Source organism: Bombina bombina, chromosome 3 (assembly GCF_027579735.1).
Source record: "Bombina bombina isolate aBomBom1 chromosome 3, aBomBom1.pri, whole genome shotgun sequence".
NCBI lineage: Eukaryota > Metazoa > Chordata > Amphibia > Anura > Bombinatoridae > Bombina > Bombina bombina.
This window is the reverse complement of record NC_069501.1, coordinates 809,256,012-809,282,004: the sequence shown is the minus strand read 5'-3', so window position 1 is coordinate 809,282,004 and position 25,993 is coordinate 809,256,012. Positions and strand designations below refer to the sequence as shown.

Here is a 25,993-nt window from a genome sequence, read left to right as displayed (position 1 = left end):
TATTCAAATCTGTTTGTGGTTCCCAAAAAAGAAGGAACCTTCAGACCAATTTTGGATCTAAAGATCTTAAACAAATTCCTCAGAGTTCCATCTTTCAAAATGGAAACTATTCGGACCATCCTACCCATGATCCAAGAGGGTCAGTACATGACCACAGTGGACTTAAAGGATGCCTACCTTCACATACCGATTCACAAAGATCATCATCGGTTTCTAAGGTTTGCCTTTCTAGACAGGCATTACCAATTTGTAGCTCTTCCCTTCGGGTTGGCTACAGCCCCGAGAATCTTTACAAAGGTTCTGGGCTCACTTCTGGCGGTTCTAAGACCGCGAGGCATAGCGGTGGCTCCGTATCTAGACGACATCCTGATACAGGCGTCAAGCTTTCAAGTTGCCAAGTCTCATACAGAGATAGTTCTGGCATTTCTGAGGTCGCACGGGTGGAAAGTGAACGAAGAAAAGAGTTCTCTATCCCCACTCACAAGAGTCTCCTTCTTAGGGACTCTTATAGATTCTGTAGAAATGAAAATTTACCTGACTGAGTCCAGGTTATCAAAACTTCTAAATGCTTGCCGTGTTCTTCACTCCATTCCGCGCCCTTCGGTAGCTCAGTGTATGGAGGTAATCGGCTTAATGGTAGCGGCAATGGACATAGTGCCATTTGCGCGCCTTCATCTCAGACCGCTGCAATTATGCATGCTGAGTCAGTGGAATGGGGATTACACAGATTTGTCCCCTCTGCTAAATCTGGATCAAGAGACCAGAGATTCTCTTCTATGGTGGTTGTCTCGGGTACACCTGTCCAAGGGTATGACCTTTCGCAGGCCAGATTGGACAATTGTAACAACAGATGCCAGCCTTTTAGGTTGGGGTGCAGTCTGGAATTCCCTGAAGGCACAGGGATCGTGGACTCAGGAGGAGAAACTCCTTCCAATAAATATTCTGGAGTTAAGAGCGATATTCAATGCTCTTCTGGCTTGGCCTTAGTTAGCAACACTGAGGTTCATCAGATTTCAGTCGGACAACATCACGACTGTGGCTTACATCAACCATCAAGGGGGAACCAGGAGTTCCCTAGCGATGTTAGAAGTCTCAAAAATAATTCGCTGGGCAGAGTACCACTCTTGCCACCTGTCAGCAATCCATATCCCAGGCGTGGAGAACTGGGAGGCGGATTTTCTAAGTCGTCAGACTTTCCATCCGGGGGAGTGGGAACTCCATCCGGAGGTGTTTGCTCAGTTGATTCATCGTTGGGGCAAACCAGAGTTGGATCTCATGGCGTCTCGCCAGAACGCCAAGCTTCCTTGTTACGGATCCAGGGACCCAGAAGCGACGCTGATAGATGCTCTAGCAGCGCCTTGGTTCTTCAACCTGGCTTATGTGTTTCCACCGTTTCCTCTGCTCCCTCGACTGATTGCCAAAATCAAACAGTAGGGAGCATCGGTGATTCTGATAGCACCTGCGTGGCCACGCAGGACTTGGTATGCAGACCTAGTGGATATGTCATCCTTTCCACCATGGACTCTGCCTCTAAGACAGGACCTTCTGATACAAGGTCCTTTCAATCATCCAAATCTAATTTCTCTGAGACTGACTGCATGGAGATTGAACGCTTGATTCTATCAAAGCGTGGCTTCTCCGAGTCAGTCATTGATACTTTAATACAGGCACGAAAGCCTGTTACCAGGAAAATCTACCACAAGATATGGAGTAAATATCTTTATTGGTGTGAATCCAAGAATTACTCATGGAGTAAGGTTAGGATTCCTAGAATATTGTCCTTTCTCCAAGAGGGCTTGGACAAAGGATTATCAGGTAGTTCCTTAAAGGGACAGATTTCTGCTCTGTCTATTCTTTTGCACAAGCGTCTGGCAGAGGTTCCAGACGTCCAGGTGTTTTGCCAGGCTTTGGTTAGAATTAAGCCTGTGTTTAAACCTGTTTCTCCCCCGTGGAGCTTAAACTTGGTTCTTAAGGTTCTTCAAGGAGTTCCGTTTGAACCCCTTCATTCCATTGATATTAAACTTTTATCTTGGAAAGTTCTGTTTTTGATGGCTATTTCCTCGGCTCGGAGAGTCTTTGAGCTATCTGCGTTACAATGTGATTCTCCTTATCTGATTTTTCATGCAGATAAGGTAGTTCTGCGTACCAAACCTGGGTTTTTACCTAAGGTGGTTTCTAACAAGAATATCAATCAAGAGATTGTTGTTCCATCATTGTGTCCTAATCCTTCTTCAAAGAAGGAACGTCTTTTACATAATCTGGACGTAGTCTGTGCCTTGAAGTTTTACTTACAAGCTACTAAGGATTTTCGTCAAACATCTTCCCTGTTTGTCGTTTACTCTGGACAGAGGAGAGGTCAAAAAGCTTCGGCAACCTCTCTTTCCTTTTGGCTTCGGAGCGTAATACGCCTAGCCTATGAGACTGCTGGACAGCAGCCCCCTGAAAGGATTACAGCTCATTCTACTAGAGCTGTGGCTTCCACCTGGGCCTTCAAAAATGAGGCCTCTGTTGAACAGATTTGCAAGGCTGCGACTTGGTCTTCGCTTCACACTCTTTCAAAATTTTACAAATTTGATACTTTTGCTTCTTCGGAGGCTGTGTTTGGGAGAAAGGTTCTTCAGGCAGTGGTTCCTTCCGCTTAATCCTGCCTTGTCCCTCCCATCATCCGTGTACTTTAGCTTTGGTATTGGTATCCCACAAGTAATGGATGATCCGTGGACTGGATACACTTAACAAGAGAAAACATAATTTATGCTTACCTGAAATTTATTTCTCTTGTAGTGTATCCAGTCTACGGCCCGCCCTGTCCTTTTAAGGCAGGTCTAAATTTTAATTAAACTACAGTCACCACTGCACCCTATGGTTTCTCCTTTCTCTGTTTGTTTTCGGTCGAATGACTGGATATGACAGTTAGGGGAGGAGCTATATAGCAGCTCTGCTTTGGGTGATCCTCTTGCAACTTCCTGTTGGGAAGGAGAATATCCCACAAGTAATGGATGATCCGTGGACTGGATACACTACAAGAGAAATAAATTTATCAGGTAAGCATAAATTATGTTTTTTCTCATTCATTTAAATAGACTGTGTATTTTGTTTCTACATTTCCAGAGGCAGACAAGTGCAGAAAGAAGGGAAAATTAATTATGCAGATTTTGTATGGTTTCTATTATCTGAAGAGGACAAGAAAACTTCAATCAGGTAAACTGCAATATAATGGAAAGCTAAGCTCTTTGAGATTTTTGTGCAGCTCGTTTGATGTTAAAAACAAAGTAGCAAAAGTCTTTTTTAGCACAGGCCATGAGCAATGAAATACAATTTTGATTTTGCAGAACATATTGGTAAATCTCCAAGATGATTTTTTTTTTTTACTTTTTTTTTTTTTTTTTTTTTTAAATGTTTTTGTTTGCGAATTCTTTCTTTGTGCAAAAATGTCCCCAAAACTGTATTTCCCTTTATGCTATACAGTGGTAATAGTCTTGGTTTCCTACATGCAGTATAGAGTACTGGTTTCGGTGCATGGACCTAGATGGTGATGGGGTGTTGTCAATGTATGAGCTGGAGTACTTCTATGAGGAACAGTGCCAAAAGATGGAGAGCATGGCAATTGAGCCCTTACCCTTTGAGGATTGTCTTTGTCAGATGTTGGATCTAGTGAAACCAAAATGTGAAGGTATGTGTCTGTCCTATGGTGAGAAGGATTCTGCTCTTGCACCACTTTATTCTCTTGTTAGTAATGGTTTAACTGAACTAGCATATATTATAACTCTATATATTATGGACACACTGCTAGTCTTCTGCTGCCAAAAAATCAAGTGAAGTATCAATAGCCATTTCACCTCTGTCAGCTAAATTAGAGGGACCATTAAAGGGAGACTCAAGTCAAAATAAACTTGTATGATTCAGAAAGAGAATGTAGTTTTAATACACTTTCTAATTTATTTCTATTATCAAATTTTGCACAGTCTTTTTATATTCACACTTTCTGGGGAACAAAATTCTACTGAGCATGTGCACAAACTTACAGGCTATACGTATACTAGTCTGTGATTGGCTGATGTCTGTCACATGATAGAGGGGGCTGGAATATAAGAGAAAAAATTTGCCAAAATAAAAAAAATCTATTGCTTAATTGAATATAAGTAGGTGTTATTACATTATCTTTTTATTGTGCATTTGTTAATTATGCAATTGTACTACATTTAGAGATCCTTTAAGTCAGTGTTTAGTGTGCCTTGGTTTTGCAGTCCAGGGACAAAGCCTCTTTGCTGTGGCCTGTTGAGGACAGATATAACTGAGTTCCGGCACAGAACAAGCAATCAATGCGTGGCATGTATGTAGGCCAGGGTTAAAGGGATATCAAACAGTCTGTTTCATTGTTAAAAAAAAAAAAAAAAAAGCAAAAAAAAAAAGCACTAAGCGAGGCTTATACTTAATAGAAATCATAGCAATATGGATTATTATTTTTTAAATGGGTTTAACTTTTTATTTATTTTTCTACACTACATTTTTGCAGTGTACCTTACTTCCTGTCACAACCTTACAAGGAGAAGGGGGCCTCTGCAGGAAGGTTTATAGCCTGATGTCCTTAAACTTTTATGCAGGTTACTATTAAGTGAATAGACTAGATAACTGAGTCAGACTTGCTAATGCCTAGATCAGTCAGAATGTAACCTAAGTTTCAAAGATCTTCATATAACACTGGGGGAGGGCTACACTGAGAATTTCTAAGTGCTTATTATGCAAGAAAGCGATTAAGTTGTTTGCTGTTTTTACACAATCTGTTTCTTTTTAAAGGGAAATGAAACCCAAAAATGTCTTTCATGATTCAGATAATAGAAGTAAATTATAAAGTTGTTTAAAATTGTATTCTCTATCTAATCTGTTTCATTCTCTTTGTATCATGTGTTGAAAGAGCAGCAATGCACTAATGGTTTCTTACTGTACACATGGGTTAGCCAATCACAATCAATATATTTATGCAGCCACCAATCAACAGCTAGATCCTAGGTTCTCTGTTGTCTCGAGCTTGCCTAGATAAACCTTTCAGCAAAGGATAACAAGAGAAGGAAGCAAATTAAATAATAGAAGTAAATTGGAAAGTTGTTTAAAATTGTATTCTCTATCTGAATCATGAAATAATTTTTGGGGGTTTCATGTCCCTTTAAGTTTACTTTGGTTTAACATATTTGTTTTTACTATAGAAGCACTGTTTAATGTATTTTTAAATGCACCCCATACTCTCAGTTGAAGAACCACAAGTTCTAGTTTTTACTAGTCCTAAACTTTTAATTATTTTAATTGTTATTGTAGCACGCATAATAAATATAAATTTAAAAGGATGTTACCTAAATCTACTATAAAACATTAAGCATCGTTAAAAAAAAAAAAAATCATCATTATTTATCGTTCCCTTTTTTTTGTAACTGACTTATCTGAAATACTTCATGTAAACATTCTCACATAAACAATGTTGCTTTAGAATATGGTTTGAAGCCGTTGCCAGGAGGTTTCATATGTATTAACCCGTTTCTCATGTGCAATATATTGCATGGAGTTACAAATGTGTGCAACTTGCACATATTAGATATCACATTGTAAAATAAAGACAACCTTTAAGATTATAGAGTCCTTAAATTTGAGAGCAAATTTTCTTCCACCAATCTATGAGAATTCTAAGTATGAATATCTCTTCCACATGTAATATATTACAAAATGTGCCCTGAGAAATATTGTTGCTCAAAATTACATTTGTACTTTTACAACCTTTCTCTACAGGCAAGATTACGCTCCATGATTTGAAGAAATGCAAACAAGCATATCTATTTTTTGACACTTTCCTAAATCTAGAAAAGTACCTGGACCATGAACAAAAAGATCCATTCTCTATTTTGCGGGTAGGTACAAACAAAAGGCTTCTGTTTTGACAAAGTGAGTAACTTCAAAACATGGACTAATAATTAACATTTTCATTTGTAGGTTGGCGAAAATGAAGGTCAAGAACTTTCTGACTGGGAAAAGTATGCTGCTGATGAATATGCAATCCTGGTTGCGGAAGAAGCAGCAACCGAGCAATGGAATGATGGGTAACACTCATTTCCAGCTAGCATAAAGCCTCATCTTTAAAATGATATGAAGAGTTAATACTTATATAGATTTGGTAAATAAAACAAATGTGAATAATTATCAAGAATCATCTGGGCACTGTTTGCTCTTGATTTTTCTTTCTGAACCTGATAAATTTCTTGTTTAGCCAATTTCTGCAGCTGCCTATGTGAGCTGTGCTGCACATTTTTGACTTTGTGCCCAGACTTCCCTCTTCTAAATAACTAAAATAAAGGGAACATTAAAGTTATTTTTCTTATAAATAGATAATCTATAACAGCAAAAGCTACATTGTTACTACATAGCATGGATTAATAGGAGTACAACAATCACAGCCAGTGAATCCAAACAGTATGATGGGTGGTAGCCCAGAGGTGGAGAGCAAGGAAATGTGTTTTAATTGCCACCTTGGGCTCTTAGGGGCGTCTTAACTCAAAGGGCCCTTTTACCCAACAGGACAAGTGACCCCATTGCTCATTGCCTTACATTTTACCTATTTCTGAGATGACTGTCTAATATGGTCAATTATATACTATGTTAATTTACTTTTTGCCTGGACTTAATTGAAAATGCGGTCCTTAATAAAACCCGTGCCTAAGGGTGATAGAAAAATAAATTGTGTAGGTTACATTCACGTTGATAATACAGAATTACACTTTAGTTCTAGACTGAGCTATTGATTTAGCAAGCTCACAACTGCTTTATTATACATTTTTAAAATAAAATTATCACTTTAGTGGTTGAACACAAGTAAAAACAGTGAACAATAAAAATGTGCACAAACCTATACACAAATCATACAAACCCAAAACAATACCACAGAATGTCAGGTGAGTCTTTTTAATGAGGTTTGCAACAGTCTTTTTACGAACAGTTCATACAATGTTTCCTCAAAAACAAAGAGAAAAGCAGATCATGGTGTGAAACTGTTACAAACTCAAAGCCCTGATGGACAAAGGATGAGCAATTATTCTCCTTGAAAAAACAAATGTGAATTATCGAAACGTAAGTCGGAGTTGACAACATACTTTTGGCTGGTCACAAGGAGGGGTGTTAGCTCGTACAGCACTGCTACAGGATACTTTGTGGAACACTGGTCTGTTGCTACAGACTATCACACGTGAATGTATTAGCGTGTGCAAGTACTCTGAACACTTAGTGATCATTGTGAGCCGGTATGCGTTTTTAAATTAACATTTTGTATCCAGTATCCGTGACCATTTTGTATCCAGTTTCCCCTGGGTTTATCTGATAAAGCGTAAATTCTAGAGCTGTTGAACCTCTAGCAAATGTGAGCATAAATGCGCATCCTTTGTCCATCAGGGATTTGAGTTTGTAACCGTTTCATGCCATGGTGTGCTTGTCTCTTTGTTTTTGAGGAAACGTATGGACTGTTTGTAAAAACCTTTACATATTCTAATATAATTAATCACATTTCAAGGAGATTGTTTTTGTGTAGGGGTCATTTTAATCTTAGTCTGTTTTTGGTTTTCAATGTATTTAATGTTTAATGTATTACTTTTGTTTAATGTATTACTTTTATCCCCAATAGACCTTTCTATATCAATATCAAATTCAGTACATCTTTGTTAGGATATAATATACATTGTTTAACCAACATTACCTTAAAATGTCTAGAGACTGACACCAGACTGAAATACCATTATAGGTTTATGTGAAGGCAAAAAATATTTCAGTTAAACATTAAGGCTAAATAGTAGTATTGGTAGTCAAATTTTAAAGGGACAGTACACTGTAAAATTGTTTGTATATTAATGTATTTCCAATGACTTGTAATACCAGCTGCAGAGTATAAAATGTATGAGAAATTGCATTTTCAGGTTTGTGTATATGAAGTAGCTGGTTTTGTGCTTTTAAACCACAGCCTATTAAAATGGGTTGAGCTTCAGGTAATATTAGATCGCATTATGTTATAACTTTATGTACACAGACTTGCTTCCTTATCTTATATTTGTCTTGAAAACTAAAGCTCAATACATAGAGAGAGAGAACAATGGAAAATGATCATGTTATTACTTAAAGGGTCAACCCAAAATTTCTCCTAAGCCATTCATATAAAGTTGCAACTGATTATTATTGCCAACTTTAGGCAAATTTTGTAACATATATTTCTTTCATGTAATTGGCAAGAGTCCATGAGCTAGTGACATATGGGATATACAATCCTACCAGGAGGGGCAAAGTTTCCCAAACCTCAAAATGCCTATAAATACACCCCTCACCACACCCACAATTCAGTTTTTACAAACTTTGCCTCCTGTGGAGGTGGTGAAGTAAGTTTGTGCTAAGATTTCTACGATGATATGCGCTTCTCAGCATTGTTGAAGCCCGATTCCTCTCAGAGTACAGCGAATGTCAGAGGGACGTGAAGGGAGTATCATTTATTTGAATACAATGATTTCCCTAACGGGGGTCTATTTCATAGGTTCTCTGTTATCGGTCATAGAGATTCATCTCCTACCTCCCTTTTCAGATAGACGATATACTCTCAATTTACCATTACCACTACTAATAACTGTTTCTCCAACATAGGTGTGTCCGGTCCACGGCGTCATCCTTACTTGTGGGATATTCTCCTCCCCAACAGGAAATGGCAAAGAGCCCAGCAAAGCTGGTCACATGATCCCTCCTAGGCTCCGCCTTCCCCAGTCATTCTCTTTGCCGTTGCACAGGCAACATCTCCACGGAGATGGCTAAGAGTTTTTTGGTGTTTAAATGTAGTTTTTATTCTTCAATCAAGAGTTTGTTATTTTAAAATAGTGCTGGTATGTACTATTTACTCTGAAACAGAAAAGAGATGAAGATTTCTGTTTGTAAGAGGAAAATGATTTTAGCAACCGTTACTAAAATCGATGGCTGTTTCCACACAGGACTGTTGAGATGAATTAACTTCAGTTGGGGGAAACAGTGAGCAGACTTTTGCTGCTTGAGGTATGACACATTTCTAACAAGACTTGGTAATGCTGGAAGCTGTCATTTTCCCTATGGGATCCGGTAAGCCATTTTCTTAGTTTTAAATATAAGAATAAAGGGCTTCACAAGGGCTTTAAAGACTGGTAGACATTTTTCTGGGCTAAAACGATTACTTTATAAGCATATTTAATGGTTTATAACTTTGAAGAGTTATTTTAATCTTGGGAATTCTGTTAAAAAAACGGCAGGCACTGTATTGGACACCTTTTTCACTGGGGGCCTTTTCTAGTCATAGGCAGAGCCTCATTTTCGCGCCACTAATGCGCAGTTGTTTTTGAGAAGCAAGGCATGCAGATGCATGTGTGAGGAGCTCAGATCCACTGAAAAAGCTTATTGAAGGCGTCATTTGGTATCGTATTCCCCTCTGGGCTTGGTTGGGTCTCAGCAAAGCAGATACCAGGGACTGTATAGGGGTTAAATGTAAAAACGGCTCCGGTTCCGTTATTTTAAGAGTTAAAGCTTTCAAATTTGGTGTGCAATACTTTTAAGGCTTTATGACACTGTGGTGAACAATTCCTTCATACTTTTGCACATATTCAGTAATAAAGTGTGTTCAGTTTAAAATTTAAAGTGACAGTAACTGTTTTATTTTAAAACGTTTTTTGTGCTTTGTTATCAAGTTTATGCCTATTAACATGTCTGAACCATCAGATAGACGATGTTCTGTATGTTCGGAAGCCAAGGTTCCTCTCCATTTAAATATATGTGATGAATGTGACAAACAAAGTAGGGACAATGATGCCACTGGTAATAATGTTGCCCAAAATGATTCCTTAAGTGAGGGGAGTAAGCATGGTACTGCATCATCTCCTATGTCTACACCAGTCTTGCCCACTCAGGAGGTCCCTAGTTCATCTAGTGCGCCAATCCTCCTTACTATGCAACAATTAACGGCTGTAATGGATAATTCTATTAAAAACATTTTATCCAAAATGCCCACTTATCAGCGAAAGCGCGACTGCTCTGTTTTAGATACTGAAGAGCATGAGGACGCTGATGATAATGGTTCTGACATGCCCTTACACCAGTCTGAAGGGGCCAGGGAGGTTTTGTCTGAGGGAGAAATTTCAGATTCAGGAAAAATTTCTCAACAAGCTGAACCTGACGTTATTACATTCAAATTTAAATTGGAACATCTCCGCGCTCTGCTTAAGGAGGTGCTATCTACTCTGGATGATTGTGACAATTTGGTCATTCCAGAGAAATTATGTAAGATGGACAAGTTCCTAGAGGTCCCGGTGCCCCCCGAAGCTTTTCCTATACCCAAGCGGGTGGCGGACATTGTAAATAAAGAATGGGAATGGCCCGGCATACCTTTTGTCCCTCCCCCTATATTTAAGAAATTATTTCCTATGGTCGACCCCAGGAAGGACTTATGGCAGACAGTCCCCAAGGTCGAGGGGGCGGTTTCTACTCTAAACAAACGCACCACTATCCCTATAGAAGATAGTTGTGCTTTCAAAGATCCTATGGATAAAAAATTAGAGGGTTTGCTTAAAAAGATGTTTGTTCAGCAAGGTTACCTTCTACAACCAATTTCATGCATTGTTCCTGTCACTACAGCAGCGTGTTTCTGGTTCGAAGAACTAGAAAAGTCGCTCAATAAAGCATCTTCTTATGAGGAGGTTATGGACAGAGTTCAAGCACTTAAATTGGCTAACTCTTTTACCTTAGACGCCACTTTGCAATTAGCTAGATTAGCGGCGAAAAATTCAGGTTTTGCTATTGTGGCGCGCAGAGCGCTTTGGCTAAAGTCTTGGTCAGTGGATGTGTCCTCCAAGAACAAATTGCTTAACATCCCTTTCAAGGGGAAAACGCTGTTTGGCCCTGACTTGAAAGAGATTATTTCAGACATCACTGGGGGAAAGGGCCACGCCCTTCCTCAGGATAGGTCTTTTAAGGCTAAAAATAAAACAAATTTTCGTCCCTTTCGCAGAAACGGACCAGCCTCAAATTCTACATCCTCTAAGCAAGAGGGTAATTCTTCTCAAACCAAGCCAGCCTGGAGACCGATGCAAGGCTGGAACAAAGGTAAGCAGGCCAAGAAGCCTGCTACCGCTACTAAGACAGCATGAGATGTTGGCCCCCGATCCGGGACCGGATCTGGTGGGGGGAAGACTCTCTCTCTTCGCTCAGGCTTGGGCAAGAGATGTTCAGGATCCTTGGGCGCTAGAAATAGTTTCTCAAGGTTATCTCCTGGAATTCAAGGAACTACCCCCAAGGGGAAGGTTCCACAGGTCTCAATTGTCTTCAGACCAAATAAAAAGACAGGCATTCTTACATTGTGTAGAAGACCTGTTAAAAATGGGAGTGATTCATCCTGTTCCATTAGGAGAACAAGGGATGGGGTTTTACTCCAATCTGTTCATAGTTCCCAAAAAAGAGGGAACATTCAGGCCAATTTTGGATCTCAAGATCCTAAACAAATTTCTCAGGGTTCCATCGTTCAAAATGGAAACCATTCGGACAATTCTTCCTACCATCCAGGAAGGTCAATTCATGACCACGGTGGATTTAAAGGATGCGTATCTACATATTCCTATCCACAAGGAACATCATCGGTTCCTAAGGTTCGCCTTTCTGGACAAGCATTACCAGTTTGTGGCACTTCCATTCGGATTAGCCACTGCTCCAAGAATTTTCACAAAGGTACTAGGGTCCCTTCTAGCGGTGCTAAGGCCAAGGGGCATTGCAGTAGTACCTTACTTGGACGACATACTGATTCAAGCGTCGTCTCTGCCACAAGCAAAGGCTCATACGGACATTGTCCTAGCCTTTCTCAGATCTCACGGGTGGAAAGTGAACGTAGAAAAAAGTTCTCTATTCCCGTCAACAAGAGTTCCCTTCTTGGGAACAATAATAGACTCCTTAGAAATGAAGATTTTTCTGACAGAGGCCAGAAAATCAAAACTTCTAAGCTCTTGTCAAGTACTTCATTCTGTTCTTCTTCCTTCCATAGCGCAGTGCAGGGGATTATACAGACTTGTCCCCGACGATCCAAGTAGATCAGAGGACCAGAGATTCACTCCGTTGGTGGCTGACCCTGGACAACCTGTCTCAAGGGATGAGCTTCCGCAGACCAGAGTGGGTCATTGTCACGACCGACGCCAGTCTGGTGGGCTGGGGCGCGGTCTGGAAACACCTGAAAGCTCAGGGTCTATGGTCTCGGGAAGAATCTCTTCTCCCGATAAACATTCTGGAACTGAGAGCGATATTCAATGCTCTCAAGGCTTGGCCTCAACTAGCAAAGGCCAAATTCATAAGGTTTCAATCAGACAACATGACGACTGTTGCATATATCAACCATCAGGGGGGAACAAGGAGTTCCCTGGCGATGGAAGAAGTGACCAAAGTAATTCAATGGGCGGAGATTCACTCCTGCCACTTGTCTGCAATCCACATCCCAGGAGTGGAAAATTGGGAAGCGGATTTTCTGAGTAGTCAGACATTTCATCCGGGGGAGTGGGAACTCCATCCGGAAATCTTTGCCCACATAACTCAATTATGGGGCATTCCAGACATGGATCTGATGGCGTCTCGTCAGAACTTCAAGGTTCCTTGCTACGGGTCCAGATCCAGGGATCCCAAGGCGACTCTAGTAGATGCACTAGTAGCGCCCTGGACCTTCAACCTAGCTTATGTATTCCCACCGTTTCCTCTCATTCCCAGGCTGGTAGCCAGGATCAATCAGGAGAGGGCTTCGGTGATCTTGATAGCTCCTGCGTGGCCACGCAGAACTTGGTATGCAGACCTGGTGAATATGTCATCGGCTCCACCATGGAAGCTACCTTTGAGACAGGACCTTCTTGTTCAAGGTCCGTTCGAACATCCGAATCTGGCCTCACTCCAACTGACTGCTTGGAGATTGAACGCTTGATTTTATCAAAGCGTGGGTTCTCAGATTCTGTCATTGATACTCTTATTCAGGCTAGAAAGCCTGTAACTAGAAAAATTTACCATAAAATATGGAAAAAATATATCTGTTGGTGCGAATCGAAAGGATTCCCATGGAACAAGATAAAAATTCCTAAGATTCTATCCTTTCTACAAGAGGGTTTGGAGAAAGGATTATCTGCAAGTTCTTTGAAGGGACAGATTTCTGCTTTATCTGTTTTACTTCACAAAAAGCTGGCGGCTGTGCCAGATGTTCAAGCTTTTGTTCAGGCTCTGGTTAGAATCAAGCCTGTTTACAAACCTTTGACTCCTCCTTGGAGTCTCAATTTAGTTCTTTCAGTTCTTCAAGGGGTTCCGTTTGAACCCTTACATTCCGTAGATATTAAGTTATTATCTTGGAAAGTTTTGTTTTTGGTTGCAATTTCTTCTGCTAGAAGAGTTTCAGAGTTATCTGCTCTGCAGTGTTCTCCTCCTTATCTGGTGTTCCATGCAGATAAGGTGGTTTTGCGTACTAAACCTGGTTTTCTTCCGAAAGTTGTTTCTAACAAAAATATTAACCAGGAGATAGTTGTGCCTTCTTTGTGTCCGAATCCAGTTTCAAAGAAGGAACGTTTGTTGCACAATTTGGATGTAGTTCGTGCTCTAAAATTCTATTTAGAGGCTACAAAGGATTTCAGACAAACATCTTCCTTGTTTGTTGTTTATTCTGGTAAAAGGAGAGGTCAAAAAGCAACTTCTACCTCTCTCTCTTTTTGGCTTAAAAGCATCATCCGATTGGCTTATGAGACTGCCAGACGGCAGCCTCCTGAAAGAATCACAGCTCATTCCACTAGGGCTGTGGCTTCCACATGGACCTTCAAGAACGAGGCTTCTGTTGATCAGATATGTAAGGCAGCGACTTGGTCTTCACTGCACACTTTTACCAAATTTTACAAATTTGATACTTTTGCTTCTTCTGAGGCTATTTTTGAGAGAGAGGTTTTGCAAGCCGTGGTGCCTTCCATCTAGGTGACCTGATTTGCTCCCTCCCATCATCTGTGTCCTAAAGCTTTGGTATTGGTTCCCACAAGTAAGGATGACGCCGTGGACCGGACACACCTATGTTGGAGAAAACAGAATTTATGCTTACCTGATAAATTACTTTCTCCAACGGTGTGTCCGGTCCACGGCCCGCCCTGGTTTTTTAATCAGGTCTGATGAATTATTTTCTCTAACTACAGTCACCACGGTATCATATGATTTCTCCTATGCATATTCCTCCTTTAAGTCGGTCGAATGACTGGGGAAGGCGGAGCCTAGGAGGGATCATGTGACCAGCTTTGCTGGGCTCTTTGCCATTTCCTGTTGGGGAGGAGAATATCCCACAAGTAAGGATGACGCCGTGGACCGGACACACCGTTGGAGAAAGTAATTTATCAGGTAAGCATAAATTCTGTTTTTAGTACTGGTTTGGCTATCTGCTATATGTGGATGGGTGTCTTTTGGTATGTATGTTTTCATTACTTAAGACACTCTCAGCTATGGTTTGGCACTTTATGCATTTATATAAAGTTCTAAATATATGTATTGTACTTATATTTGCCATGAGTCAGGTTCATGTATTTCCTTCTGCAGACTGTCAGTTTCATATTTGGGAAAGTAAACATTTTTAAGAAATGTATTTCTTACCTGGGGTTTAGTCTTTTTTCAATTGACTACTTCTTGTAATTGCGGGCATTAGGCGGGTGCGTCAAATGCTAAACTTTATTGCGTCATTCTTGGCACGAAAAAATTTGTGGCCTGAAAAAGTATGTTTATGACGCAACTTTGTCATTTCCAGCGTCATACGTGACGCCGAGACCTTTCACACGGCGGCGTCATTAGTGACGCAAGTGTGTCATTTCCGGTCATTTTTGGCGCCAAAAGACTTTACGTTACGTTGTGCGTCATACTTGGCGCCAAATTTTTTTCATTATTTCAATACCCCTTGTTTGTTTGCCCCTTGTTTTTTGCTTTCAGAGGCCTATGCTATTGCATTTTTTCCCATTCCTGAAACTGTCATATAAGGAAATAGATAATTTTGCTTTATATGTTGTTTTTTCTCTTACATTGAGCAAGATGTCCCATTCTGATCCTGCCTCAGAAGTTTCTGCTGGAACATTGCTGCCTGACATCGGTTCTACCAAAGCTAAGTGCATTTGTTGTAAAGTTGTAGAAATTATTCCACCGAATGTCGTTTGTAATAGTTGTCATGATAAACTTTTACATGCAGATAGTGTTTCCATCAGTAATAGTACATTGCCAGTTGCAGTTCCTTCAACTTCTAATGTGCATGATATACCTGTAAATTTTAAAGAATTTTTCTGATTCTATTATGAAGGCTTTGTCTGCATTTCCACCTTCTAATAAACGTAAAAGGTCTTTTAAAACTTCTCATTTAGCTGATGAAATTTCAAATGACCAACAACATAATAATTCATCCTCTTCTGATGAGGATCTATCTGAAACAGAAGATCCTTCCTCAGACATTGACACTGACAAATCTACTTATTTATTTAAAATAGAGTATATGCGTTCTTTATTAAAAGAAGTGTTAATTACTTTGGATATTGAGGTAACCAGTCCTATTGACGTTCAGTCTAATAAACGTTTAAATGCTGTTTTTAAACCTCCTGTGGTTTCCCCAGGGGTTTTTCCCATTCCTGAGGCTATTTCTGATATGATTTCTAGAGAATGGAATAAGCCAGGTACTTCTTTTATCCCTTCTTCAAGGTTTAAAAAATTGTATCCTTTACCAGCAAAATCTATAGAGTTTTGGGAAAAAATCCCCAAAGTTGATGGGGCTATTTCTACTCTTGCTATGGAAGATAGCACTTCCTTTAAGGATCCTTTAGATAGGAAGCTTGAATCTTATCTAAGGAAGGCCTATTTATATTCAGGTCATCTTCTCAGACCTGCTATTTCTTTGGCTGATGTTGCGGCTGCATCAACTTTCTGGTTGGAAAATTTAGCGCAACACGAATTGGATTCTGACATATCTAGCGTTGTTCGCTTACTGCAACATGCTAATCATTTTATTTGTGATGCCATTTTTGATATTCTCAAAATTGATGTTAGATCCATGTCTTTAGCTGTTTTAGCTAGAAGAGCTTTGTGGCTTAAATCTTGGAATGCTGATATGACATCTAAATCTAGATTACTATCTCTTTCTTTCCAAGGTAATAATTTATTTGGTTCTCAGTTGGATTCTATTATTTCAACTGTCACTGGGCGAAAATGAGTTTTTTTGCCTCAGTATAAAAAAACCTAAGGGTAAATCTAAGGCTTCTAACCGTTTTCGTTCCTTTCGTCACTCGTCAGAATAAAGAGCAAAAACTCAATCCTTCCCCCAAGGAATCTGCTTACAATTGGAAGCCTTCCTCAAATTGGAATAAATCGAAGCCATTTAGGAACCAAAGTCAGCCCCTAATTCCGCATGAAGGTGCGGCCCTCATGCCAGCTCAGCTGATAGGGGGCAGATTAAGGTTTTTCAAGGATTTTTGGATAAAATCTGTCCAAAATCATTGGATTCAGAGCATTGTCTCTCAAGGGTATCGAATAGGATTCAAAGTAAGACCTCCTGTGAGAAGATTTTTTTCTCTCACGCATCCCTGTAAATCCAGTAAAAGCTCAGGCTTTTCTGAAGTGTGTTTCAGATCTTGAGTCTTCAGGGGTAATCATGCCAGTTCCTCCTCAGGAACAAGGTTTGGGGTTTAATTCAAACCTATTCATTGTACAGAAGAAAGAAAATTTATTCAGACCAGTTCTGGATCTAAAATTTTTGAATCGTTATGTAAGAGTACCAACTTTCAAGATGGTGACTATAAGGACTATTCTGCCTTTTGTTCAGCGAGGACATAATATGTCCACAATAGACTTGCAGGATGCATACCTTCATATTCCGATTCATCCAGAACACTTTCAGTTTCTGAGATTCTCTTTTCTAGACAAGCATTACCAATTTGTTGCTCTTCCATTTGGCCTAGCAACAGCTCCAAGAATCTTTTCAAAGAATCTGGGTGCCCTTCTATCTGTAATCCGAGAACAGGGTATTGCGGTGTTTCCTTATTTGGACGATATCTTGCTACTAGCTCAGTCTTTACATACTGCAGAATCTCACACGAATCAACTAGTGTTGTTTCTTCGGAAACATGGTTGGAGGATCAATTTACCAAAAAGTTTCTTGATTCCTCAGACAAGGGTCACCTTTTTAGGCTTCCAGATAGATTCAGTGTCCATGACTCTGTCTCTAACAGACAAGAGACGTTTAAAATTGGTCGCAGCATGCCGGCTCCTTCAGTCTCAGTCATTCCCTTCAGTGGCTATGTGCATGGAAGTTTTAGGTCTCATGACTGCAGCATTGGACGCGATCCCCTTTGCTCGTTTCCACATGAGACCTCTACAGCTTTGTATGCTAAATCAATGGTGCAGGGATTATACAAAGATATCACAATTAATATCCTTGAATCCCAATGTACAACACTTTCTGACATCATGGATAGATCACCATCGTTTGGTTCAAGGGGCTTCTTTTGTTCGCCCAACCTGGACTGTGATCACAACAGATGCGAGTCTTTCAGGTTGGGGAGCTATTTGGGGATCTCTGACAGCACAAGGGGTTTGGAAATCTCAAGAGGCGAGATTACCAATAAATATTTTAGAACTCCGTGCAATTCTCAGGGCTCTTTAGTTCTGGCCTCTGCTAAAGAGAGAACCATTCATTTGTTTTCAGACAGACAATATCACAACTGTGGCTTATGTCAATCATCAGGGTGGGACTCACAGTCCCCAAGCTATGAAAGAAGTATCTCGGATACTTGCCTGGGCGGAATCCAGCTCCTGTCTAATCTCTGCGGTGCATATCCCAGGCGTAGACAATTGGGAGGTGGATTATCTCAGCCGCCAGACTTTACATCCAGGGGAATGGTCTCTCCATCCAGATGTGTTTTCTCAGCTTGTTCAGATGTGGGGGCTTCCAGAGATAGATCTCATGGCCTCTCATCTAAACAAGAAACTTCCCAGATACCTGTCCAGGTCCAGGGATGTTCAGGTGGAAGCAGTGGATGCGCTGACACTTCCTTGGTGTTATCAACCTGCTTACATCTTCCCGCTTCTAGTTCTCCTTCCAAGAGTGATCTCCAAAATCATCATGGAACAGTCTTTCTCCAACATAGGTGTGTCCGGTCCACGGCGTCATCCTTACTTGTGGGATATTCTCTTCCCCAACAGGAAATGGCAAAGAGCCCAGCAAAGCTGGTCACATGATCCCTCCTAGGCTCCGCCTACCCCAGTCATTCTCTTTGCCGTTGCACAGGCAACATCTCCACGGAGATGGCTAAGAGTTTTTTGGTGTTTAAATGTAGTTTTTATTCTTCAATCAAGAGTTTGTTATTTTAAAATAGTGCTGGTATGTACTATTTACTCTGAAACAGAAAAGAGATGAAGATTTCTGTTTGTAAGAGGAAAATGATTTTAGCAACCGTTACTAAAATCGATGGCTGTTTCCACACAGGACTGTTGAGATGAATTAACTTCAGTTGGGGGAAACAGTGGGCAGACTTTTGCTGCTTGAGGTATGACACATTTCTAACAAGACTTGGTAATGCTGGAAGCTGTCATTTTCCCTATGGGAACCGGTAAGCCATTTTCTTAGTTTAGTATAAGAATAAAGGGCTTCACAAGGGCTTTAAAGACTGGTAGACATTTTTCTGGGCTAAAACGATTACTTTATAAGTATATTTAGTGGATTATAACTATGAATAGTTCTTTTAATCTTGGGGATGTATTAAAAAAACGGCAGGCACTGTATTGGACACCTTTTTCACTGGGGGCCTTTTCTAGTCATAGGCAGAGCCTCATTTTCGCGCCACTAATGCGCAGTTGTTTTTGGAAAGCAAGGCATGCAGATGCATGTGTGAGGAGCTAAGAACCACTGAAAAAGCTTATTGAAGGCGTCATTTGGTATCGTATTCCCCTCTGGGCTTGGTTGGGTCTCAGCAAAGCAGATACCAGGGACTGTATAGGGGTTAAATGTAAAAACGGCTCCGGTTCCGTTATTTTAAGAGTTAAAGCTTTCAAATTTGGTGTGCAATACTTTTAAGGCTTTAAGACACTGTGGTGAAATTTTGGTGAATTTTGAACAATTCCTTCATACTTTTTCACATATTCAGCAATAAAGTGTGTTCAGTTTAAAATTTAAAGTGACAGTAACGGTTTTATTTTAAAACGTTTTTTGTGCTTTGTTATCAAGTTTATGCCTATTAACATGTCTGAACCATCAGATAGACGATGTTCTGTATGTTTGGAAGCCAAGGTTCCTCCCCATTTAAATATATGTGATGAATGTGACATAGTGTCCAAACAAAGTAGGGACAATGATGCCACTGATAATGATGTTGCCCAAAATGATTCCTCAAGCGAGGGGAGTAAGCATGGTACTGCATCATCCCCTTCTGTGTCTACACCAGTCTTGCCCACACAAGAGGCCCCTAGTACATCTAGTGCGCCAATCCTTCTTACTATGCAACAATTAACGGCTGTAATGGATAATTCTATTAAAAACATTTTGTCCAAAATGCCCACTTATCAGAGAAAGTGCGATTGCTCTGTTTTAGATACTGAAGAGCATGAGGACGCTGATGATAATGGTTCTGACATACCCTCACACCAATCTGAAGGGGCCAGGAGGGAGGTTTTGTCTGAGGGAGAAATTTCAGATTCAGGAAAAATTTCTCAACAAGCTGAACCTGATGTTATTACTTTTAAATTTAAATTAGAACATCTCCGCGCTCTGCTTAAGGAGGTGTTATCTACTCTGGATGATTGTGACAATTTGGTCATTCCAGAGAAATTATGTAAGATGGACAAGTTCCTAGAGGTCCCGGTGCCCCCCGATGCTTTTCCTATACCCAAGCGGGTGGCGGACATTGTAAATAAGGAATGGGAAAGGCCCGGCATACCTTTTGTTCCTCCCCCTATATTTAAAAAATTATTTCCTATGGTCGACCCCAGAAAGGACTTATGGCAGACAGTCCCCAAGGTCGAGGGGGCGGTTTCTACTCTAAACAAACGCACTACTATCCCTATAGAAGATAGTTGTGCTTTCAAAGATCCTATGGATAAATAATTAGAGGGTTTGCTTAAAAAGATGTTTGTTCAGCAAGGTTACCTTCTACAACCAATTTCATGCATTGTTCCTGTCACTACAGCGGCGTGTTTTTGGTTCGAAGAACTAGAAAAGTCGCTCAATAAAGACTCTTCGTATGAGGAGGTTATGGACAGAGTTCAAGCACTTAAATTGGCTAACTCTTTTATCTTAGACGCCACTTTGCAATTAGCTAGATTAGCGGCGAAAAATTCAGGTTTTGCTATTGTGGCGCGCAGAGCGCTTTGGCTAAAGTCTTGGTCAGCGGATGTGTCCTCCAAGAACAAATTGCTTAACATCCCTTTCAAAGGTAAAACGCTGTTTGGCCCTGACTTGAAAGAGATTATTTCAGACATCACTGGGGGAAAGGGCCACGCCCTTCCTCAGGATAGGTCTTTTAAGGCTAAAAATAAGCCAAATTTTCGTCCCTTTCGCAGAAACGGACCAGCCTCAAATTCTACACCCTCTAAGCAAGAGGGTAATAGTTCTCAAACCAAACCAGCCTGGAGACCGATGCAAGGCTGGAACAAGGGTAAGCAGGCCAAGAAACCTGCCACTGCTACTAAAACAGCATGAAGTGTTGGCCCCCGATCCGGGACCGGATCTGGTGGGGGGCAGACTCTCTCTCTTTGCTCAGGCTTGGGCAAGAGATGTTCAGGACCCTTGGGCGCTAGAAATAGTTTCTCAAGGTTATCTCCTGGAATTCAAGGAACTACCCCCAAGGGGGAGGTTCCACAGGTCTCAATTGTCTTCAAACCAAATAAAAAGACAGGCATTCTTACATTGTGTAGAAGACCTGTTAAGAATGGGAGTGATTCATCCTGTTCCATTAGGAGAACAAGGGATGGGGTTTTACTCCAATCTGTTCATAGTTCCCAAAAAAGAAGGAACATTCAGACCAATTTTAGATCTCAAGATTCTAAACAAATTTCTCAGGGTTCCATCGTTCAAGATGGAAACCATTCGAACAATTCTTCCTACCATCCAGGAAGGTCAATTCATGACCACAGTGGATTTCAAAGGATGCGTATCTACATATTCCTATCCACAAGGAACATCATCGGTTCCTAAGGTTCGCCTTTCTGGACAAGCATTACCAGTTTGTGGCACTTCCATTCGGATTAGCCACTGCTCCAAGGATTTTCACAAAGGTACTAGGGTCCCTTCTAGCGGTGCTAAGACCAAGGGGCATTGCAGTAGTACCTTACTTGGACGACATACTGATTCAAGCGTCGTCTCTGTCAAAAGCAAATGCTCATACGGACATTGTCCTAGCCTTTCTCAGATCTCACGGGTGGAAAGTGAACATAGAAAAAAGTTCTCTGTCCCCGTCAACAAGAGTTCCCTTCTTGGGAACAATAATAGACTCCTTAGAAATGAAGATTTTTCTGACAGAGGCCAGAAAATCAAAACTTCTAAGCTCTTGTCAAGTACTTCATTCTGTTCTTCTTCCTTCCATAGCGCAGTGCATGGAAGTAATAGGTTTGATGGTTGCGGCAATGGACATAGTTCCTTTTGCACGAATTCATCTAAGACCATTACAACTGTGCATGCTCAGACAGTGGAATGGGGATTATACAGACTTGTCTCCGAAGATCCAAGTAGATCAAAGAACCAGAGATTCACTCCGTTGGTGGCTGAACTTGGACAACCTGTCACAGGGAATGAGCTTCCGCAGACCAGAGTGGGTCATAGTCACGACCGACGCCAGTCTGGTGGGCTGGGGCGCGGTCTGGGAACCCCTGAAAGCTCAGGGTCTATGGTCTCGGGAAGAATCTCTTCTCCCGATAAACATTCTGGAACTGCGAGCGATATTCAATGCTCTCAAAGCTTGGCCTCAACTAGCAAAGGCCAAATTCATAAGGTTTCAATCAGACAACATGACGACTGTTGCATATATCAACCATCAGGGGGGAACAAGGAGTTCCCTGGCGATGGAGGAAGTGACCAAAGTAATTCAATGGGCGGAGAATCACTCCTGCCACTTGTCTGCAATACACATCCCAGGAGTGGAAAATTGGGAAGCGGATTTTCTGAGTCGTCAGACTTTCCATCCGGGGGAGTGGGAACTCCATCCGGAAATCTTTGCCCAAATAACTCAATTATGGGGCATTCCAGACATGGACCTGATGGCGTCTCGTCAGAACTTCAAGGTTCCTTGCTACGGGTCCAGATCCAGGGATCCCAGGGCGACTCTAGTAGATGCACTGATAGCGCCTTGGACCTTCAACCTAGCTTATGTATTCCCACCGTTCCCTCTCATTCCCAGGCTGGTAGCCAGGATCAATCAGGAGAGGGCTTTGGTGATCTTGATAGCTCCTGCGTGGCCACGCAGAACTTGGTATGCAGACCTGGTGAATATGTCATCGGCTTCACCGTGGAAGCTACCTTTGAGACAGGACCTTCTTGTTCAAGGTCCATTCGAACATCCGAATCTGGCTTCACTCCAACTGACTGCTTGGAGATTGAACGCTTGATTTTATCAAAGCGTGGGTTTTCGGATTCTGTCATTGATACTCTTGTTCAGGCTAGAAAGCCTGTAACTAGGAAAATTTACCATAAAATATGGAAAAAATATATTTGTTGGTGTGAATCTAAAGGATTCCCATGGAACAAGATAAAAATTCCTAAGATTCTATCCTTTCTACAGGAGGGTTTGGAGAAAGGATTATCTGCAAGTTCTTTGAAGGGACAGATTTCTGCTTTATCTGTTTTGCTTCACAAAAAACTGGCGGCTGTGCCAGATGTTCAAGCTTTTGTTCAGGCTCTGGTTAGAATCAAGCCTGTTTACAAACCTTTGACTCCTCCTTGGAGTCTCAATTTAGTTCTTTCAGTTCTTCAAGGGGTTCCGTTTGAACCCTTACATTCCGTAGATATTAAGTTACTATCTTGGAAAGTTTTGTTGTTTCTAACAAAAACATTAACCAGGAGATAGTTGTGCCTTCTTTGTGTCCGAATCCAGTTTCAAAGAAGGAACGTTTGTTACACAATTTGGATGTAGTTCGTGCTCTAAAATTCTATTTAGAGGCTACAAAGGATTTCAGACAAACATCTTCTTTGTTTGTTGTTTATTCTGGTAAAAGGAGAGGTCAAAAAGCAACTTCTACCTCTCTCTCTTTTTGGCTTAAAAGCATCATCCGATTGGCTTATGAGACTGCCGGACGGCAGCCTCCTGAAAGAATCACAGCTCACTCCACTAGGGCTGTGGCTTCCACATGGGCCTTCAAGAACGAGGCTTCTGTTGATCAGATATGTAAGGCAGCGACTTGGTCTTCACTGCACACTTTTACCAAATTTTACAAATTTGATACTTTTGCTTCTTCTGAGGCTATTTTTGGGAGAAAGGTTTTGCAAGCCGTGGTGCCTTCCATCTAGGTGACCTGATTTGCTCCCTCCCATCATCCGTGTCCTAAAGCTTTGGTATTGGTTCCCACAAGTAAGGATGACGCCGTGGACCGGACACACCTATGTTGGAGAAAACAGAATTTATGCTTACCTGATAAATTACTTTCTCCAACGGTGTGTCCGGTCCACGGCCCGCCCTGTTTTTTTTAATCAGGTCTGATGAATTATTTTCTCTAACTACAGTCACCACGGTATCATATGATTTCTCCTATGCATATTCCTCCTTTACGTCGGTCGAATGACTGGGGTAGGCGGAGCCTAGGAGGGATCATGTGACCAGCTTTGCTGGGCTCTTTGCCATTTCCTGTTGGGGAAGAGAATATCCCACAAGTAAGGATGACGCCGTGGACCGGACACACCGTTGGAGAAAGTAATTTATCAGGTAAGCATAAATTCTGTTTTTGTGTTGCTGGTGGCGCCAGCATGGCCACACAGGTTTTGGTATGCGGATCTGGTTCGGATGTCCAGTTGCCCGCCTTGGCCACTTCCGTTACGGCCGGACCTACTATCTCAAGGTCCGTTTTTCCATCAGGATCTCAAATCATTAAATTTGAAGGTATGGAAATTAAACACTTAGTTCTAAGTCATAGAGGTTTCTCTGACTCGGTGATTAATACTATGTTACAAGGTCGTAAATCTGTCTCTAGAAAGATTTATTGTAGAGTTTGGAAGACTTACATTTCATGGTGTTCTTCTCATAAATTCTCCTGGCATTCTTTTAGAATTCCTAGAATTTTACAGTTCCTTCAGGATGGTTTGGATAAGGGTTTGTCTGCAAGTTCCTTGAAAGGACAAATCTCCACTCTTTCTGTTTTATTTCACAGAAAGATTGCTATACTTCCTGATATTCCCTGTTTTGTACAGGCTTTAGTTCGTATTAAGCCTGTCATTAAATCAATTTATCCTCCTTGGAGTCTTAATTTGGTTCTGAAGGCTTTACAGGCTCCTCCATTTGAGCCTATGCATTCTTTGGACATTAAACTACTTTACTGGAAAATGTTGTTCCTTTTGGCTATCTCTTCTGCTAGAAGAGTTTCTGAGCTATCTTCTCTTTCTGGTGAGTCTCCTTTTCTGATTTTTCATCGGGATAAGGCAGTTTTGCGTACTTCTTTTCAATTTTTACCTAAGGTTGTGAATTCTAACAACATTAGTAGAGAAATTGTTGTCCCTTCCTTGTGTCCTAATCCTAAGAATTCTTTGGAGAGATCCTTACATTCTTTGGATGTGGTAAGAGCTTTGAAATATTATGTGGAAGCTACTAAAGATTTCAGTCTATTTGTTTTATTTTCTGGTCCTAGGAAAGGTCAGAAGGCTTCTGCTACTTCCTTGGCTTCTTAGTTGATACTTTTGATTCATCAAGCTTATTTGGAGTCGGTCAGGTCCCGCCTCAGAGAATTACAGCTCATTCTACTAGATCAGTCTCCACTTTGTGGGCTTTTAAAAATGTAGCTTTAGTTGATCAGATTTGCAAAGCGGCGATTTGGTCCTCTTTGCATACATTTACTAAATTCTACCGTTTTGATGTATTTGCTTCTTCGGAAGCAGTTTTTGGTAGAAAAGTTCTTCAGGCAGCTATTTCAGTTTGATTCTTCTGCTTTTCGATTTAAGTTTTTTTCTTTCAAAATGAAAATAAACTTATTTTTTTGGGTTGTGGATTAATTTTTTTAGCGGTATATGGCTGTTTTTATTTTTATTCCCTCCCTCTCTAGTGACTCTTGAGTGGAAGACTCCACATCTTGGGTATTGATATCCCATATGTCACTAGCTCATGGACTCTTGCCAATTACATGAAAGAAAACATAATTTATGTAAGAACTTACCTGATAAATTCATTTCTTTCATATTGGCAAGAGTCCATGAGGCCCACCCTTTTTATGGTGGTTATGATTTTTTTGTATAAAGCACAATTATTTCCAAATTTCCTTTGTTGATGCTTTCTACTCCTTTCTTTATCACCCCACTTCTTGGCTATTCGTTAAACTGAATTGTGGGTGTGGTGAGGGGTGTATTTATAGGCATTTGGAGGTTTGAGAAACTTTGCCCCTCCTGGTAGGATTGTATATCCCATATGTCACTATCTCATGGACTCTTGCCAATATGAAAGAAATGAATTTATCAGGTAAGTTCTTACATAAATTATGTTATTTTCCAACTAATAAGACTTACTTTTTGCGGCTCCACTGTTTTAAAATGTCTGTCGGCCCCCTCCCCTATTTCGTCACCTGCATCAGGATCTGGCTGTGATAGCAGTTACTTTTCGTTCCTACACGCTTCTGTTTTTGTGGTGTGTGCGCCAGAGTTCTGCGCAGTAAACAGATGTGAGTGCTGTGTGCATCATTATGATGTATATCCCTATAACGTACCGAATCTCACTGAAAAGTCTAGAGGCACAGAATAAGTAACAGATGGCAGGGTCTGGGGTCACTGTTAGACAGG

At 40.9% G+C, this 25,993-nt stretch overlaps 1 protein-coding gene across 3 annotated transcripts in view; it reads left to right on the top strand.

Annotated features, from left to right (window-relative positions):
- The window catches only part of PPP2R3B (protein phosphatase 2 regulatory subunit B''beta), a 470,846-nt gene that overhangs the window by 425,195 nt on the left and 19,658 nt on the right, over positions 1–25,993 (top strand). For 2 of the 3 annotated variants that reach the window (XM_053707748.1, XM_053707749.1), the window contains 4 exons: positions 3,109–3,198; positions 3,495–3,670; positions 5,776–5,894; positions 5,977–6,083. In XM_053707748.1, coding sequence (XP_053563723.1) covers positions 3,109–3,198; positions 3,495–3,670; positions 5,776–5,894; positions 5,977–6,083 — 492 coding nt within the window. Of the gene's footprint in view, positions 1–3,108; positions 3,199–3,494; positions 3,671–5,775; positions 5,895–5,976; positions 6,158–25,993 lie in introns of all 3 variants that reach the window. The other variant, XR_008401420.1, reaches the window with a different exon arrangement.